Source organism: Gopherus evgoodei, chromosome 14 (assembly GCF_007399415.2).
Source record: "Gopherus evgoodei ecotype Sinaloan lineage chromosome 14, rGopEvg1_v1.p, whole genome shotgun sequence".
Lineage (NCBI taxonomy): Eukaryota > Metazoa > Chordata > Testudines > Testudinidae > Gopherus > Gopherus evgoodei.
This window is the reverse complement of record NC_044335.1, coordinates 32,296,279-32,312,156: the sequence shown is the minus strand read 5'-3', so window position 1 is coordinate 32,312,156 and position 15,878 is coordinate 32,296,279. Positions and strand designations below refer to the sequence as shown.

Genomic DNA, 15,878 nt, shown 5'->3' with positions numbered 1-15,878 from the left:
ATCATTTACTCAGCATTAGCAAGAACCTTTCCCATAAAGGGTTATTTTGTTATAAGGGTTGCTATTACAAAAACTACTCTGAAGAGATGTTCAATTTGAAACAGTTAATTTAAGAGAGTGTGAAATCTCATTTATTACACCTCCCTTGGAACTTCTGCCATGGTCTGTTTTAGGATCACATAAAAGGAAGATTGGTTGATGCTGGCAAGACATGTGATCAAGGTGAGTTTATGGTGGGAGAGACTAAAGCATGTTTGTACTACAAGAGGAAGGATGAGTGAAGAAAGGTGAGAGTAGGGATGAAAATGGTGGCAAGGAAGATCAGGAGACAGAATGAGAGCTGGAAGCGGTAATGGGAGGAGATGTCAGAAAAGGCAGGAGAAGTAAATGGAAGTGAGAGGAGGTCCCATCAAATTTCTAAAATTTTCTTTTGGAAGAAGTCAGCAAGATCCAGAGCAGAGAGGTAGAAAGGAGCAGGAAGTGGAGGAGAAGAGGGTTTAAGGAGGGACAGGAAAGTGGCAAAAAGCCATCCAGGGTTACCCGGACAGATGCCTGATCGGGATGTGGGGGTCATGGATTGTAGGTCACAAATAAGCTTCTCTGGTTGAGATAAAGCTTGGGCTTAGTATGACTTCTGCTGGTATTTGATTTTGTTGGACATGTATCTTACTGGAGGTTTACATAGTGAAAAGTTGTATCTTTTCCTTTTAGGGGAGAATCCTGGGGCCAGGATGAAGGATACAAATGGAAACCAAAACTACATCATTCAAGCTGTTGCAGCTTTTAGAAACTCTGGAGTAGGTGGCTGACTGGATATTCGTGAGCTACTGAATGGCTTGTTTGGTATGTACAGGGATTGTACATACCAAATTGTTGCAACAATTTGAGATTCCACAGCTCAAAAGATCTTCCTAACTACCTCCTCAACCTCACGATCCAAAAGATCACAAAGGGAAACATTTACCTCAAAAGGGGAGGCAATCATAAGATCTGAGAAACCATAGCTAGTTTTTAAGTCCACCGAATTCCTTAAACATTAAAATGTGTCACCTAATCTTAGCTTGACAGGTTAGTCCCTGAATTCTCAGCTCTCCACATCACACCTACCTGTTCAATAAAAATGGTTGAGTATTATTGAAAATATCTTAATTTTAATACAAAGTCCCTGATTTGTTGTCAGATGTAATCAGAATATTTAACCCCTAACTGGATTCATAAACACGCACATACATACGAGACTAGGAAGAGAAAACAATTTTTGTAGATATGGAATTTATATTCAATCAGGATGCCATTTTAGTCCTTTGCATTTATTATAGGAAACAGGATCTAAAATAAGAGTAATCGCAACATGCCCTTCATAACACCTCTGCCATCAATAAGAACTCACCCGACCAAATGGTTCAAAGATTCCGCGAAGCATATCCTCAGTTATGTTGAAGTGTAATGATCCTACATACAGTCTCATGGGCCCAGCACTGCCTTTTTGTAGGTTATTGGCCATTGCTGCTGCTCTGTTTTTCTCTGCCTAGGGAAAACAAAATTTCCATTGTCTGTAAGAGCTTACGTAAATAAATAAATAAATCTACTAAACCGAGTAAACTCACTAAAAAGTAGCTCTATAACTCTCAGTCAAAATGGCTTGAATGCAGCATTTAATAACTTAAATGCTATGAGAAGTCCATGCTCTTGATTAGAATTATGCAACTAGAAATATGCTTCAACTGGAATGAATGAATTCATGCAGATTACTGGTTTCTCTAGTGAACAGAATGCAGTTTGCTTATTAAATATGCATGACTTCTACATATAGGATATGTACTACTGTATAAATCAGTTAACATTCTCCTTCTTAGCCTTAAATTCCCTCATCTACCCTCTACATTTCAGTCTGCATTGATTTGTCTAGTTTTATTTAGACTCAGTTTTCTGTGCCTGGCAATATTTATTAAAACTGAAGCAACCACTTCAGTTAAGGTTACAGAAATGTTTCAGTTGTAACTCAATTTTCAGCTACTCAATCATAAAACAGGTGAAACAAGAATGGTATTCAGCCATCCCTTTGAATTCTCTGGCCTTTTGCGTGATTTGTGCTATCCCTTAACATAATTAAAGGAAACAATATTATTAGTACATCTGCACAAATACGGAGAAATCAATTATGAAATGGAATATGTGTATCTCTGCAAATTAAATAAGTCTCACTGAAATCAATGGTGCTTCCAGAATTTGTATATTACCCTGGTCAAGCATCATATGCTGCAGTATAAATGCTGCATAATTCTATGTACTAGTATACAACCAACCACAACTTACTTGCGATGCTTGTACTATGATTGGTACTCCCAGAACACGCTGTCCAGTTAGTCCTATTGCCAGAGGCACTGAACTAACATCAACAAATTCTACATAAGCAATTCCCTTGGAACGTCTTGAATTTCTATCAGAGATCATCCGCACATCACGAACCTACAAGAATGAAAATCTCAGGTTTATTATTAATCTCTATTTAGTGCAATTAACTTTTATATAGTTACTAAGAGACTTCATGAATATGTACAGGAAGTTAGCTATTGTTTGACTCAATACAAGATGTTTAATGATTTCTTAACTGTGTAATAACTCTACAGACTAGATAAACAGTCACACTACCTTCTAAACCAACACATCCCGAAAAGTTAGCTTTATGAAAGTCATTTTTTGACTGTGACAATTTTGACATCAAACTGAAGGTAGTAAGGAAAAAGGGTTGTAGATTCCAGTTTGTCAAAATTGTTGCATTGCTACAAATTTTCTAACAGCTCACCAGAACAGCTACCATATTAAAAAGGGACCTAAACTTAGAATTCCATCTTATGCTGCACACCCACATGCAAGGATAACATCTTACTTTTTATTGCAACAATACACGGAGGACCTAATCAGAATTACTTCCATTGCATTGGTCACTGGACAAATGTATGACAACTGCAAGTCCCATGAGTTGAAGCTTTGATTTTGCAAACCAGTCCAGACACAAAAACTCCTGACTAAATAGGAATTCCATGTGCAGAAGGCCTGCAATAGGGACCTGCAAGGAGCTATCTACTTACAATTTTGCAGAGGGCTTCAATATTGGAAAAGCCACTGATACTGCACATGAACAATATTTATATGTTCATTTAACCCACCCTCAATTACCTTTCCTACAGTAGAGAAAAATTCTTCCAAGTCTCTTGGCCGAATTCTTGCAGCCAACTGCATACAGAACACTGTTCGAGCATCTCTCTCTTCAGGGGTCAAATTATCAATTGGCTCTCTGCAAAACAAGGAGAAACTTGGTTCTAATTTAAGGCAACTGACAGTTTGAGCAAATGCAGAATTTTGTCATTTAAGCCTGACAAGAAGTCAAAACATCTACATAACTTTTAAAAAAGATATATGCAAAATTTAAAAAAAAGAGAACCTAAAGGTAGTCCTTTAAATGGATATTCACAGGTAGCAGCACACAAATATCCCTGCTAACTTTAAAGGGGGGTGCTTAGCACCTTGTTAATTAAAAAAAAAAAAAAGCCACTTGTTTAAGTTTATATTGCAGAACTGCCTAGAAAACTCAACCACATCAAGGCCCCATTGTGATAGGTACTGCATAAACACTATAAACTCTTTGGGGCAGGGTCTGTCATTTTACTATATAAAAGACAATATGCAGAAGACAAAAGATAACTGTGGGGAATGAAAAAACAGGTAACAAAATAGGATATTTTATCATAGACTGTTCATTCTTAAGACAGTAGAAGCAATAATCACATCATCATATAGGGATCTAATTTTAGGCAATTATTTTTAAAGCCACGCAAGTGACTACAGCCAAGATTCCAGAGAATAAGAGTCCCAGCTGGCTGAGTGGCCATTTTACACAAGTACACTGACTATCACTGTTGTATCAGTCAGTAATGCCAACACGTCCATATGCACAAAGTCCCCAATGCTTAAACTTGGTCATTTGATATTTTAGTTTCAGCATTTGTTACCAACAAAAATTTAAAAAATCCAAAAGATACAAAGAGTAGAAGTTCTAACAAAACAATCAAGTAAACTGCTAACTGAATAATTACTATAGAATTGAATAATTACTGTAATTTCTTGCCCTAGCAGGACTGTTTTAGTAGCTGAGAATGTGTCGAAGTGTAGTGTGAATTAGGGCTGCACCAGTTTTTTTATTTAAAAATAAAAACTTGGATTTTGAAGAATATGAATATGCCATATAGGCCTCATATACATTATCTGGGGACAGATCCAGCCCAGATCATGGGTGTCTGACACCCATGTATTAATCTGACTTTCCACTCTGGAGCTGAATTATTAGTAACACATCCAGTGAAACGAAGGGTGTGGAATTTAGGATTTGACACCACAGGGTGTAAGAAAAGAAATATTTAGGCTAAGTATGAGGAAAACCTTCCTGACAGTGAGATGTTAGACTGGGAAACAGTCTCTCAGTTTCATTGTGTTACATGCAATGTAAGATACTGTAGAGAAAAATCACACTCGCAAGTGATGGACTGGATGACCAAAGTAGTATTTTTCCATCTCAGCTTTTATGATTCCATAAATGAGACTCATGAGAAAAAATGAGCCGATTTCAACTGAGTAAACTATAACCTAATTCAAATAGTCTTAAAAATGAAAAGCAAGGCAGGATTGATGCATAACAATTTTGCAACAGTGAACAAGGTGTTTACGGTAATTGTGAATTCATTAAGTGTCATGGATATTCCTTCACCAGAAAAACAAAATAGATTCCCCTCCTTCCATCCTAAGCAGCATGGATACCTATCTTGATCAGACAGATTTGGAAACTGGCAATCCTAAAACAAGCTTGCACAGAAAGTAATTGTGCAATTCAAGATGCAGCAGCATCTCACATGACATTCAGCATAACAAGACTAATTACAAGTTAAGAAATAGTAATGTGAAAATAGCTACCTAACAGGGCTCTTGTCTTTTCTGAATGGACTTTTGCTTCTGGAGCGCCGTCTGCTGTAAACATTAAAAATATTTACTAGATTATCAAAAAAAGTACAAAGTAGCTTAATTTTTAGTACCGACACTTAAGTAGCCACCAAAAATAGAAAACTCAGAAACCTTAATTTGATGCTGTGAGGCAGACCAATCTTCCCTCTGATAGCACTGTTGAATTTTGGACCAGAACTAAGGTAAAAGCAAAGAAGACCTTGTTATAAATACAGTACATGATGAGGAAAAATATAGTATCCTCCCAACCTAATGCTTACTGATGTCCCTGGTTTTTAAACAGTTATATGGGCAAACATACAGTCAAAGACAAGTAGTGCTACCTGAAGAATATTAGTTTGACACAAATTATAAGAAAAGGTTATTTGTTCATTCCAGGGATCCTCTATTTTCCTATACTTATTTTAATACTATTTCTGCATATATATGCGAGTCCCATCTTACGCGGGGGTTCCTTTCCGCAGTTAGCACGTAAAGCGAAAACCGCGTATAGTCAAAATTACACTTGAGTTGAATGGCAGGCGGAATCGCCCACACTACAGTTACAGTATGAAAATTGTTTCTCTTTTTGGGGATTTTTTTTGCCGACCGCATAAAGCTGAAATTGCATATGTTAAATGTGCGTAAGATGCAACAGACCTGTACATGTATTTAATCAGAGGCTTTAACACACATTAAGCATAACTGTGAGCCAACCTCTTAAATGAACATCTCTTGTTAACTAAAGATAGTTTCATCTACCATTAGCTACACCTTGCCACCAAGCGGCAATGATGCAGCTCAGGCAGAATGCCATCATTCACAAAGATCACAGCTAAACTCAAAAACTGATTAGAAACAAACTTTGAAAAAAAATATCCTCCATTGCTTGCAAACAGCTTTTTCATGTAACAAATAGTCCTTAGCTACCAACTAGGTATCTTCCTTCTGGAACAGTTTTGTCCATTTTTTTCTACATACCTCTGTTTACTTCCTGCTTTGTGCACCAGCATCAGCGATGTCAGCAAAGCTCTGGGAATACAGTTTGTTAGTTAACGCCTGATGCAAGTTTGTTAGTTAACGCCTGATGCAAGCCCAGCAGGAAGAGGGTAGTTCATATTTTTTTATGGGTCCCATAAAAGTTTCTTTTTAGAAGCAATAGCAATAGACTTAAGAACCTGCACCCTACTGGAAACTATCATCCAGTCTTTTAAGTGTTAAACCTTCAACTTGACCGGTTTAACTACTACTAAGCGTCTCAATAGATAATTTCCTTTCATCCTAATCCTAACTGAAGTTATATTCTGACTTTATGCTATTTGTTTTTCCATCAATTTTTAGTTCAATTTAATCGAAGTATAGGTTATTTGCTTGTAGTTAAGGATAAAAACAAAATTACTCAAGTAGTAGCTGAAACATATTACATTATTTCCATTGTTCTCCTTACTGCCTTGTAAATTGCAACATTACTTTGAACAAGTGTTCAAAGTAAAAAGTAAACGGACTAGTTTAGAAAGTACATAGTTCAGCTTAAACCTCTACCATATTAATGTGAAACATGCTCAACTGTACATTAAAATAACCTACTATGGACTTCTATAGCGGCCTCTGAATCTACGTTCTCTACTTCTAGAGCGGCTACGTCTGCGTTCTTTGCTTCTGCTGCGTTTCCTTTCCCGACTTTTGCTCTTTTTCCTCTCACGATCACGGCTTCGTTTGCGCTCTTTACTTTTGCTCCTCTTCCTCTCATGACTGCGACTTCTGCTCTTGCTCTTTTTTCTCCTAAAAAAAATACAACTTATGTTACAGATGTAAAGAAACTTCAATGTTGGCTTCTGTCATCATGCATTAACTTTCCTCATCTAATTAGTCAGTCTTCTCCCTAACAATGTACTAATTTTATTTCCACAATCTGTAATGCCAGACACTAACATAGGAACAACAACATTATCGTTTTTATATGCTTGATCAGCCATTAGCAAAAAAGACCAATTTAGAACTCTTAAAATTTGAGCATGAATGCTCCCTGGTTTCAAGCGCTCTCATCTTTTGGCTTTGTAAATATTAAAAAATATTAAGCCTCCAAGCATGGTAGTGGGGCTGAATGTAAAATAGTACATATCAAATTCAACACGTCAATTACTGTGTTGTAAAAGTATTTTCAATGAGCATCCAAGCTTTCAACATCTGCTAAGATGAAGAGAGTCAGTTGGGGCTGACTTTTCATAGTAAAAGTAAGACAAAGGACAATTACCTATTTTTTTTTTATCCTGACAGACATCTTGGAATTTTGCAGCATTACTGTAACAGCAATAATATGCCAACTGTCTTCAGTTCCTATTAACTACGGAATTCCAGAAGAACTGTTTAAATTTCACAAGGATGAAACTGCACGTTGCTTATACACTAAAATAGTAGTTACTCTTCCAAAAGACGATCACTGTACACAGAGCCCCAAACAAATACTGCTGGACCAAAAGGAGCAGAACAATCAAGTCAATAAGTCCGCCACACAATTTGATCCCCCCCACAAAAGGCAAAAACTTAAGAGGCATTAGGAGCTGAAGACTGTCCTACTGTCTCCACAACAAACAGAACACTTCACAAAGTGATCACTCTATATATCTGACCTATCAGTCCTCATCTTCAGAGGAAACCTGCAGAGATGAGAGTGGGAGGTTAAATTCATAACTTTGCTAGACAATAAAAATAGGACTGAAGACACATATTGGATTTATGGCTTATTACAACAATCTATAACTCACTAACAACCTTCCCTTAAGACTGAAAGGGGATTAATGGGCCGCTTCACAGTGAATGGTCCCTTGAAATGTGTTAACTACTGACGCTAACCCAATCTGTCCCACCTTGTGTTTAGCTACGACACTATGATTATGGTTCCCTGGCATGAAAAAGATCTATGTAAACTTCTCTCACTCACCAACAGAAGTTGGTCCAATAAAATATATTACCTCACCTACCCTGTCTAATAACCTGGGATTGACACAGCTACAACTCTGTAAATTAAGGGACACCAATCAATTTTAAAAAAAGAACTCCTCAAACGTTGGCTTGATTTTTTTTTTAAATTTGTAAAAGTAACAAAGTAAAAAGTAACGGGGACTTTGGCCCTACCTCTTCCCTTCTGGCTCTGTTGGGGGGAGGGGCTGTGTCCCACTCTCCCTCTCTATACCCCTTCATAAGATGACCCCCTTCTCTAGTGCTTATGAACAAATAGCTATTGTAAAAATTTTGGATGTTTTTCTTCCTTTTCATATATACTGTATTCGGTATTGTAACTGAAATCAAAAATCAAACTCTATTACAAATATCTGCACTGTAAAAAAAATAGTATTTTTCAATTCACCTCATACAAGTACTGTAGTGCAATCTGTCGTGAAAGTAAAATTTACAAATGTAGATTTTTTTGTTACATAACTGCACTCAATAGTAAAACAAAGTCCACTCAGTCCTACTTCTTGTTCAGCCAAACAAGTTTGTTTACATTTACAGAAAGTGAGAACAGGCATTTAAATGGCACTTTTATAGCCAGCATTGCAAGATGTTTATGTGCCAGATATGCTGATCATTCGTATGCTCCTTCATGCTTTGGCCATCATTCCAGGGGACATGCTTCCATGCAGATTACATTTGTTAAAAAAAATAATGTGTTAATTTTGTGACTGAATTCCTGGGGGGAGAACTGTATGTCCCTGCTGTTTTACCCACATTTTGCCATATATTTCATGTTATAGGAGTCTTGGATGATGACCCAGCATATGTTGTTCATTTTAAGAACACTTTCACTGCAGATTTCACAAAACCCAAAGAAGGTACCGAAGTGAGATTTCTAAAAACAGCTACAGCACTCAATTCAAGGCTTAAGAATCTGAAGTGCTGTCCAAAATCTGAGCGAGACAGGGTGTGGCGCATGCTTTCAGAAGTCTTAAAAGAGCAACACTCCGATGTGGAAACTACAAAACCCGAACCACCAAAAAAGGAAATCAACCCTCTGCTGGTGGCACCTGACTCATATAATGAAAACGAACATGCGTCAGTCCACACTGCTTTGGATTGTTATCGAGAGAACCCATCATCAGCCTGGACACACGTCCCCTGGAATGGTGGTTGAAGCATGAAGGGACATATGAATCTTAAGAGTATCAGGCACGTAAATATCTTGCATCGCCAGCTACAAAAGTGCCATGAGAACGCCTGTTCTCACTTTCAGGTAACACTGTAAACAAGAAGTGGGCAGCATTATATCCTGCAAACTTGTTTGTCTGAATGATTGGCTGAACGAGAAGGAGGAGTGGGTGGACTTGTAGGCTCTAAAGTTTTACATTGTTTTATTTTTGAATTAATTTTTTTGTACATAATTCTACATTTGTAAGTTCAACTTTCATGATGAAGAGATTGCACTACAGAACCTGTGTTAGGTGAATTAAAATACTATTTTTTTATTTTTGTTTTTTTACAGAGCAAATACTTGTAATAAAAATAAATATAAAGTGAGCACGGTACACTTTGTATTTTGTGTTGTAACTGAAATCCATATATTTGAAAATGTAGGAAACAACTAAAAATATTTAAATAAATGGTATTCTAGTAACAGTGCAATTAACCATGATTAATTATTTATCCCTTGACAGCCCTACTTTCCGTTTGAGCATTTCAAAACAATGTAGTCTGTTTCAATCTCTCATCTTTTGTAGACCTTTCATGAAGCAACAAAGAAGAGAAAAACCACTGGGAGACAGGACAATAATAAAACCAAGAAGAGCGATTTCACAGGAAGATCCAAAATGAACATTTTTTTTGAACTGTCTAGATTCTTTAAGTTCATTGCGTCCTTTTAAAACTACTCTTAAGTTATACCTCAGTCATTACACTCTCCTGCAATCCACACTCTCCAATATCTTCATGAAACCACTGACAGCTAGTGAAAAAACACAGCTGAAGTGACAACGGACAGCTCTACATCAGACAGAGTAGTCTCCCATCTTTTTCCACATTTTGCCAAAATCAGCAACTGGATGAAGACCAATTGGCGAAAGCTGAATCCAGGCAACACTGGAGGTGAGGATGGTAGTCAGAGGGAAGCACTTTGAAGAACTCCACCCTTATAACATCTCCCTCTATCACGGTCACACATCCTCAGATACTCACCTGAGCTTGGGTGTCTTACTTCCAGTTCTAATGAATGGCTAAGTAGTAATCATCCTGAAAACAGTCCCTTCTATCTATTTACAGCCAGATAATTAACCTCATTCGCACAAAGATTCAACTGCTGTGATCCACAGTCATGACTGCTGCAACAAACACCATCCTGGTCAGGTGGTCGGTAATATCTCCCTACCGCTATATTATTAGAGCATGGAAATACTACCCATTGAAAGTCTGGGCTACAGTTTGGTTCATTTAAGATTTGATGCTACACTTTAACATATAGTGCCACTCCCCCAAAGAGCATGACCTGTTCTGTCCTCCTGAACTATTTTGTACCTGGTATTACTGTCAGATTGATTGTCCTCATTCCACCAAGTTTCTGCAATGCCTATTACATCTAGATTATCTTTAATACTTCCTGGACTTGTTTCTCACCTCTGTCCTCTCCCTAGCCCCGCATCTTTAAAACCCACCATAGCACAGGATTCAGAAAAAGGCCAGATTGTTTTTACAATTATTTATACCATGAATACCGCTCTTCATTAAAACTCCCCTCCCCACCTACCTTCCTTTTCCTCCCTTCACTTCCCAAGCAACAAATCTACTCCAAAACAGAAGGACTCTCTCAATAATGCCAACCAGACATATCTAATTATCTATAAAATGATTCTGCATAGAAAGAGACAAAGGTGGATTAGAATAATAATACCCAGCTCTCAATTACCACTTTTCATCAGTAGATCTCAAAATATTTTACCAACAAGGTCAGTGAATTAACTTCTATCTTAACTATGGAACAAAAGGGCAACTAACCCCTCCCCCAAAAAACCAAACACAAACTAACCCATGCACTCCCACACCCCCAGGGAAACAGTGACACTAGCTATATGCAAAAAACACTGCCAAATGCACAAAGAAAAATGGAAGAAGAGCAGCTTTAATTTTTAATTTACAGTAATCTCAGGTGTTGTAAATAAAATCAGAGGGAAGTGTGATTATTTTAAAGCTGATAGTGTCCTTTCAGTACAAATAACTATCTTGGATTTTATCAAAAACTTGACTACTCAATCCATTCTTTCACGTAATTAGGTGAAACTAGCTGTTTCTTTTTACTTTAAAACAGAAATGCTATAGGCTCAACAGAAAGGTACATCAACCATAATGGTCTATTTTAAATTAATCAAATCGAGTGAAAAATTGTTGTAAAAACTTTACTCAAAAGTGCTTTGTTAAAGGGACCAAAAATAAAACCTCAGAGGAGCAAAACCCACAGGAGTTGTTGGAGGTAAAAGAGGAATTTTCTCAAATAGTATATAGCAATAAGATCAAAAGTGCAAACATGAAGCAGGAAGAAGAAATGAAAGGCTGCAAAGTACGGACAGCTCGTCTGCTGCCGTCAGAAGCGGTCACCAAACACGGCAACAGAACTGCTAACCACTAGCAACATATGAAATGCCAACGTATGAAATGCCAAACTGTCTCAACTGTTTCATCCTCTCCTCTACCAACATCTTTACCTACATTTTCTGGCTCCTCAACATATTACTCTGTCTCAGACAGAATCCCTATGAAACAGTAATAAATTTCCCTGTTTAATTTTCAAGCTAAGAATAAACCAGTAAGGAAGCTATGTAACAAATCTTCCCCCTTCCTCCCTCAGATGAAAATGCTACTACTCAAGGAATAGTACCGAACACTGAGTGGCCATGCACCCATCACTTCTACCCTCTCTTTCCCTCCCTCTTAAATACACTGCCTCACATTAGGCATTGTTTTCAGCACATATGATCAAGCAGCATCTTCGTCTTTCTGAAACTAACAAAATACTATCATTCCTAATAGCTACTGCACTGTTTCACTCTCAACAGTAGCTTTGACTGTTAAATAGTACAAGGGCTTATTTCCAAAGCTCTCAGTAGGGAAACTCCCCACTGTCCTTCACAAGTGTGTAGAACATGGCACACAGCAAGAACATTTGGGAGGAGAGATAGCTCAGTGGCTTGAGCATTGGCCTGCTAAACCCAGGGTTGTGAGTTCAATCCTTGCAGGGGCCATTCAGGGATCTGGGGCAAAATCATTACTTGGTCCTCCTAGTGAAGGAAGGGGGCTGGACTTGTTGATCTTTTAGGGTCCCTTCCAGTTCTATGAGATAGGTTTATCTCCATGTATTATATGTTACTGCACTTCAGAAAATCCCATCCATTTAGCATTAGTCACTTTACTTCTCTGTAGTGATGTTTCTCATCCCATTTTTTGACAGTCTTGCCTATTTAGAATGACTGTAAGCTCTTATTGGGCAGGGAGGTCTTACTATGAATTTGGCTATGATACAATGCAATGAGGCCCCGCTTTAAGTATGGGTCTCCTGGCACTACCATAATACAAAGCAGCAGCACATTCCATTACCACCCAACTACTGCTGAGGCAATAATTAAAGCAATATCTCTGTTCAAAAAAAGGAGGAATAGGTTTCATTAACCCAAACAAAAAAACAAAACAAAAAACCACACCCACAAGCTCGCTCATTCAGAATATCATCAGGAGCAGAAAAACTTAATACTATTTTCCAATTTTTTAAAAAACTTATCACTTAAAATACCCAAAATTGTTACAATCAAGAACAGACTAAAAAAAAAAGTTTCCATATACTTTGTGCATTTAACAATACTGTGGTATAAACACTGTTGTGGAGTGATAGCTGGTAGAAACATGTGCAGATACAAAATTCGTATCTGCACCAGATCCGTGATCAGCAAACATAGCCCATGGATGCGGATATCAAGCGGATATCTGCAGATTTTCCAGGCTCTAATAGTTGGGTTTGGTTTTTGCAGTAGTGCCTACATCCATATGGCACTTTCCAGATAGAGAAGGCATGATTTCAGTTCTGAGAAAATTAGTCTATCCCATCAGTGATTTTATTCTTTTGTCCAGGTGAGTCTTTCACACTGCAACAAGAAACAGAAACATTCTAAGACAGAAAAACCTGACAGTAATACTCACAAAATAGACAGAGGGCCTTAGGGACAAGTTTTGTACCTGAAGTTGTTTAAAAATTGATTAGATTGAGTTGAGTGTCTCTGTTTCTCTATTGAGAAAAAGAGGGATGGACAAATTGCTGTTGTGCTATCTTATGTACAAAATGAACGTTGAGAAGTTTCTTACTCTGTCCAATGACGCAACATTGATCAACACGCACACTGTGGCCTCAGATCACAGAAGTTCACTCACACCTGTGATTTTAACAGTTAGCGGCAGCAGATTGTGGGTAGATCAGACAAACGTTCCACCTACAGCTCCATCAGTTGGCAAAGCTCCATTCATGTCAAATCCTTAGCTCCATGGTATATTAATACTGTTATGCTTCCAAAGGATTGTTACACTTGTCCACACCAAACATGTGAACCATTGAGCAATATTTGCACCTAGCCTTCAGTAAGTATAACAAGTATTTTGTCCACAGAATGGCACCTAGCTTACAAGGAAATCATTACTGCAGTTTTGGCCCAAGCTCCAGATAGAGATAGTGAAGGCTTGTTCATCTGGAAGTTGGACATTCAATCACCGTAAAGGACTATTGGCCTAAACTTGCTCTAGCCTTGTCACAAGTCAGAATAATAAGACTCCTCAGTTATCAGCATCCTGCTGATTGCACGTGTTGTACTGGTTTAGGTTCTGAGTCCCCTCTTATTTCTCTACCTTATCTGAGTCTTCAGTACCAAGGGACCTGGACTCAAACCAGAAATATCTAGTTGAGAATTGCCCAAACCACTTGGGGATTCAGGTCTGGCTGTACAAAGCCCCAAAATACTATTCACTGTCAATTTGGGCTACACTGGAACCCCTTAAAGTGTGGCTTAGTCAAAAGAGCATCTATGTAAAAATGGCACTTTGACTCAGTCACAGCAGTTACGGGACAGCAAGCTGGAGACTGTTCCAGCTCACACAATTAAATTTCTAATGCAAGGCCAATTTCTGCTGTTACACAGGTACCTGGATTTAAACCAATGTATATATTTTAGCAATAAAGATGTGCAATACAAAAAAAACGTAGCTTAACTTTCAGATCCCAGGCTCGGCTGGAAGTTAGAAAATCCATCTTTTTACTTGTGACCTATGCACATTTGACCTCAGAGTCTGACACACAAAGATGGAACCCAATGAAGCCTTTAAAAGAAATATTTAAATGTGTGTCCACATTTCTCTTCAGAATAGAGCCAAATTTCAGTTCTCCTACAGCAAATATCAAATATTTTATTCAAAATATGTGTAATTTAAGTAATCTTATTTTACATATTTGAATTTTTAAGTATTTTCTGTTCAACTCCAAATGCTTGACTGTTTTGTAGGGGAAGCTTTCTTTGGGTTTCTCTCATTGTAGAGTGCATGGTCCTTGCCTACACAGGTCAACAGTAACTGGTTCGAAAAAAGGAAGAAAAAAAAATCACAGTATCAAGCAGGATACTGACCAGGCAGATATTATAAAACAAAACACATTGGTAAGTCTCTCCTGGAGGAGATAAATACAATTATTTCTCTCCAGATTTGTTATACTTTAAACAAGTTTGTTAGTTATGTTGGATTAGGAAGAAGAGAGAGAAAATTCATTCAAATAGCAGCTTTTTTTTTTTCCCCCACACAATACTAATTCAAGGAATAAAGTGTTGAAAGGAGTTAAAACTGTATTAGCCTGATACTGGCCAACAAACAACCACACTTCTATGAGCTTTCCCAGTTAGAACTTGAGGCCACTGAATTTCTCTGAACCAGAAGTCTTTCAAATTCATATAATTAGTGCACAAATGTAATTACAATTATTTCAAACATTAACCCAAAATATATAAAACTCACTGAGACAGCATAGTATCTTATACCGCCAGTGTCATTATCTTTAAGCCCTCAAAACTGTTCTAGTTTACTTTTAAAAAAAAAGACACTATTAATTGAAAATTTATACCACAGATATCAACTGCGTAAGAGGTAGTCATATTTGTTTGGAATGCCATAAACAGCAAAAGACAAACACAGAAGGATTTCCATTTTATTGTCTTGGACAGTACTACATACACTAAAAAGTGAAAATAAAGAATACTTGACAAGAGTTCCCTAGAAGCGTCAATATACAGATATACACTTACTTCTTGCTGCGCTCTTCATGGCCATTGGCACTGCTCAATTTGTTCTCATCCTAAGCAGGGTTGATAGAAGAACATCGTGAGGACGAAGTGGTAACATTTCAAGTGGTCAAAGGGTAATGGGAATAGGAATAAGAAAATACAAAACAAAAATTTTAATACTAAATTACGTGTTTATAGTTTAATATGGAAAGCTATAAAAATTTAAGTAGGCATGTTTAACCACTTTGCTGTTTACATTTAAGACATACAATTATAAAATATAAGAATTACAGTTTTTAAAAATATATTAAATTGTAGATACTTCCTTACATGATTTAGATAGTAAATTATCCTGTAGATTTCAGCACTCAAGTGGTTAAATGTTATTTCTATAAAATGTAAGAGGAAGTTTCAGGTTTAAGCATTTTTCATGTGCTATGATCCCTCTGATCAGTACCAAGGCTATATCTCTGCCTAAGCCCCAAGTGGCCATGCTAGCAGCCAGCCACTATCGATTTCTTGTGACCGATGCCATTCCTGAGATCTTCGCTCATTTTCGTTGGAGGGTTGTAAGAGCTTGATGCCACCTCTGTCACA

The 15,878-nt window shown here is 37.5% G+C and overlaps 1 protein-coding gene across 3 annotated transcripts in view; it reads right to left on the bottom strand.

Moving 5' to 3' along the window:
- Positions 1-15,878, bottom strand: part of RBM39 (RNA binding motif protein 39) — a 48,300-nt gene that overhangs the window by 21,706 nt on the left and 10,716 nt on the right. For 2 of the 3 annotated variants that reach the window (XM_030533454.1, XM_030533453.1), the window contains 7 exons: positions 15,303-15,352; positions 6,583-6,777; positions 5,128-5,193; positions 4,969-5,022; positions 3,181-3,298; positions 2,317-2,469; positions 1,391-1,528 (listed from right to left, as the gene is read on the bottom strand). In XM_030533454.1, the coding sequence (XP_030389314.1) occupies positions 1,391-1,528; positions 2,317-2,469; positions 3,181-3,298; positions 4,969-5,022; positions 5,128-5,193; positions 6,583-6,777; positions 15,303-15,352 (774 nt within the window). The remainder of the gene's footprint in view (positions 1-1,390; positions 1,529-2,316; positions 2,470-3,180; positions 3,299-4,968; positions 5,023-5,127; positions 5,194-6,582; positions 6,778-15,302; positions 15,353-15,878) is intronic. The other variant, XM_030533456.1, reaches the window with a different exon arrangement.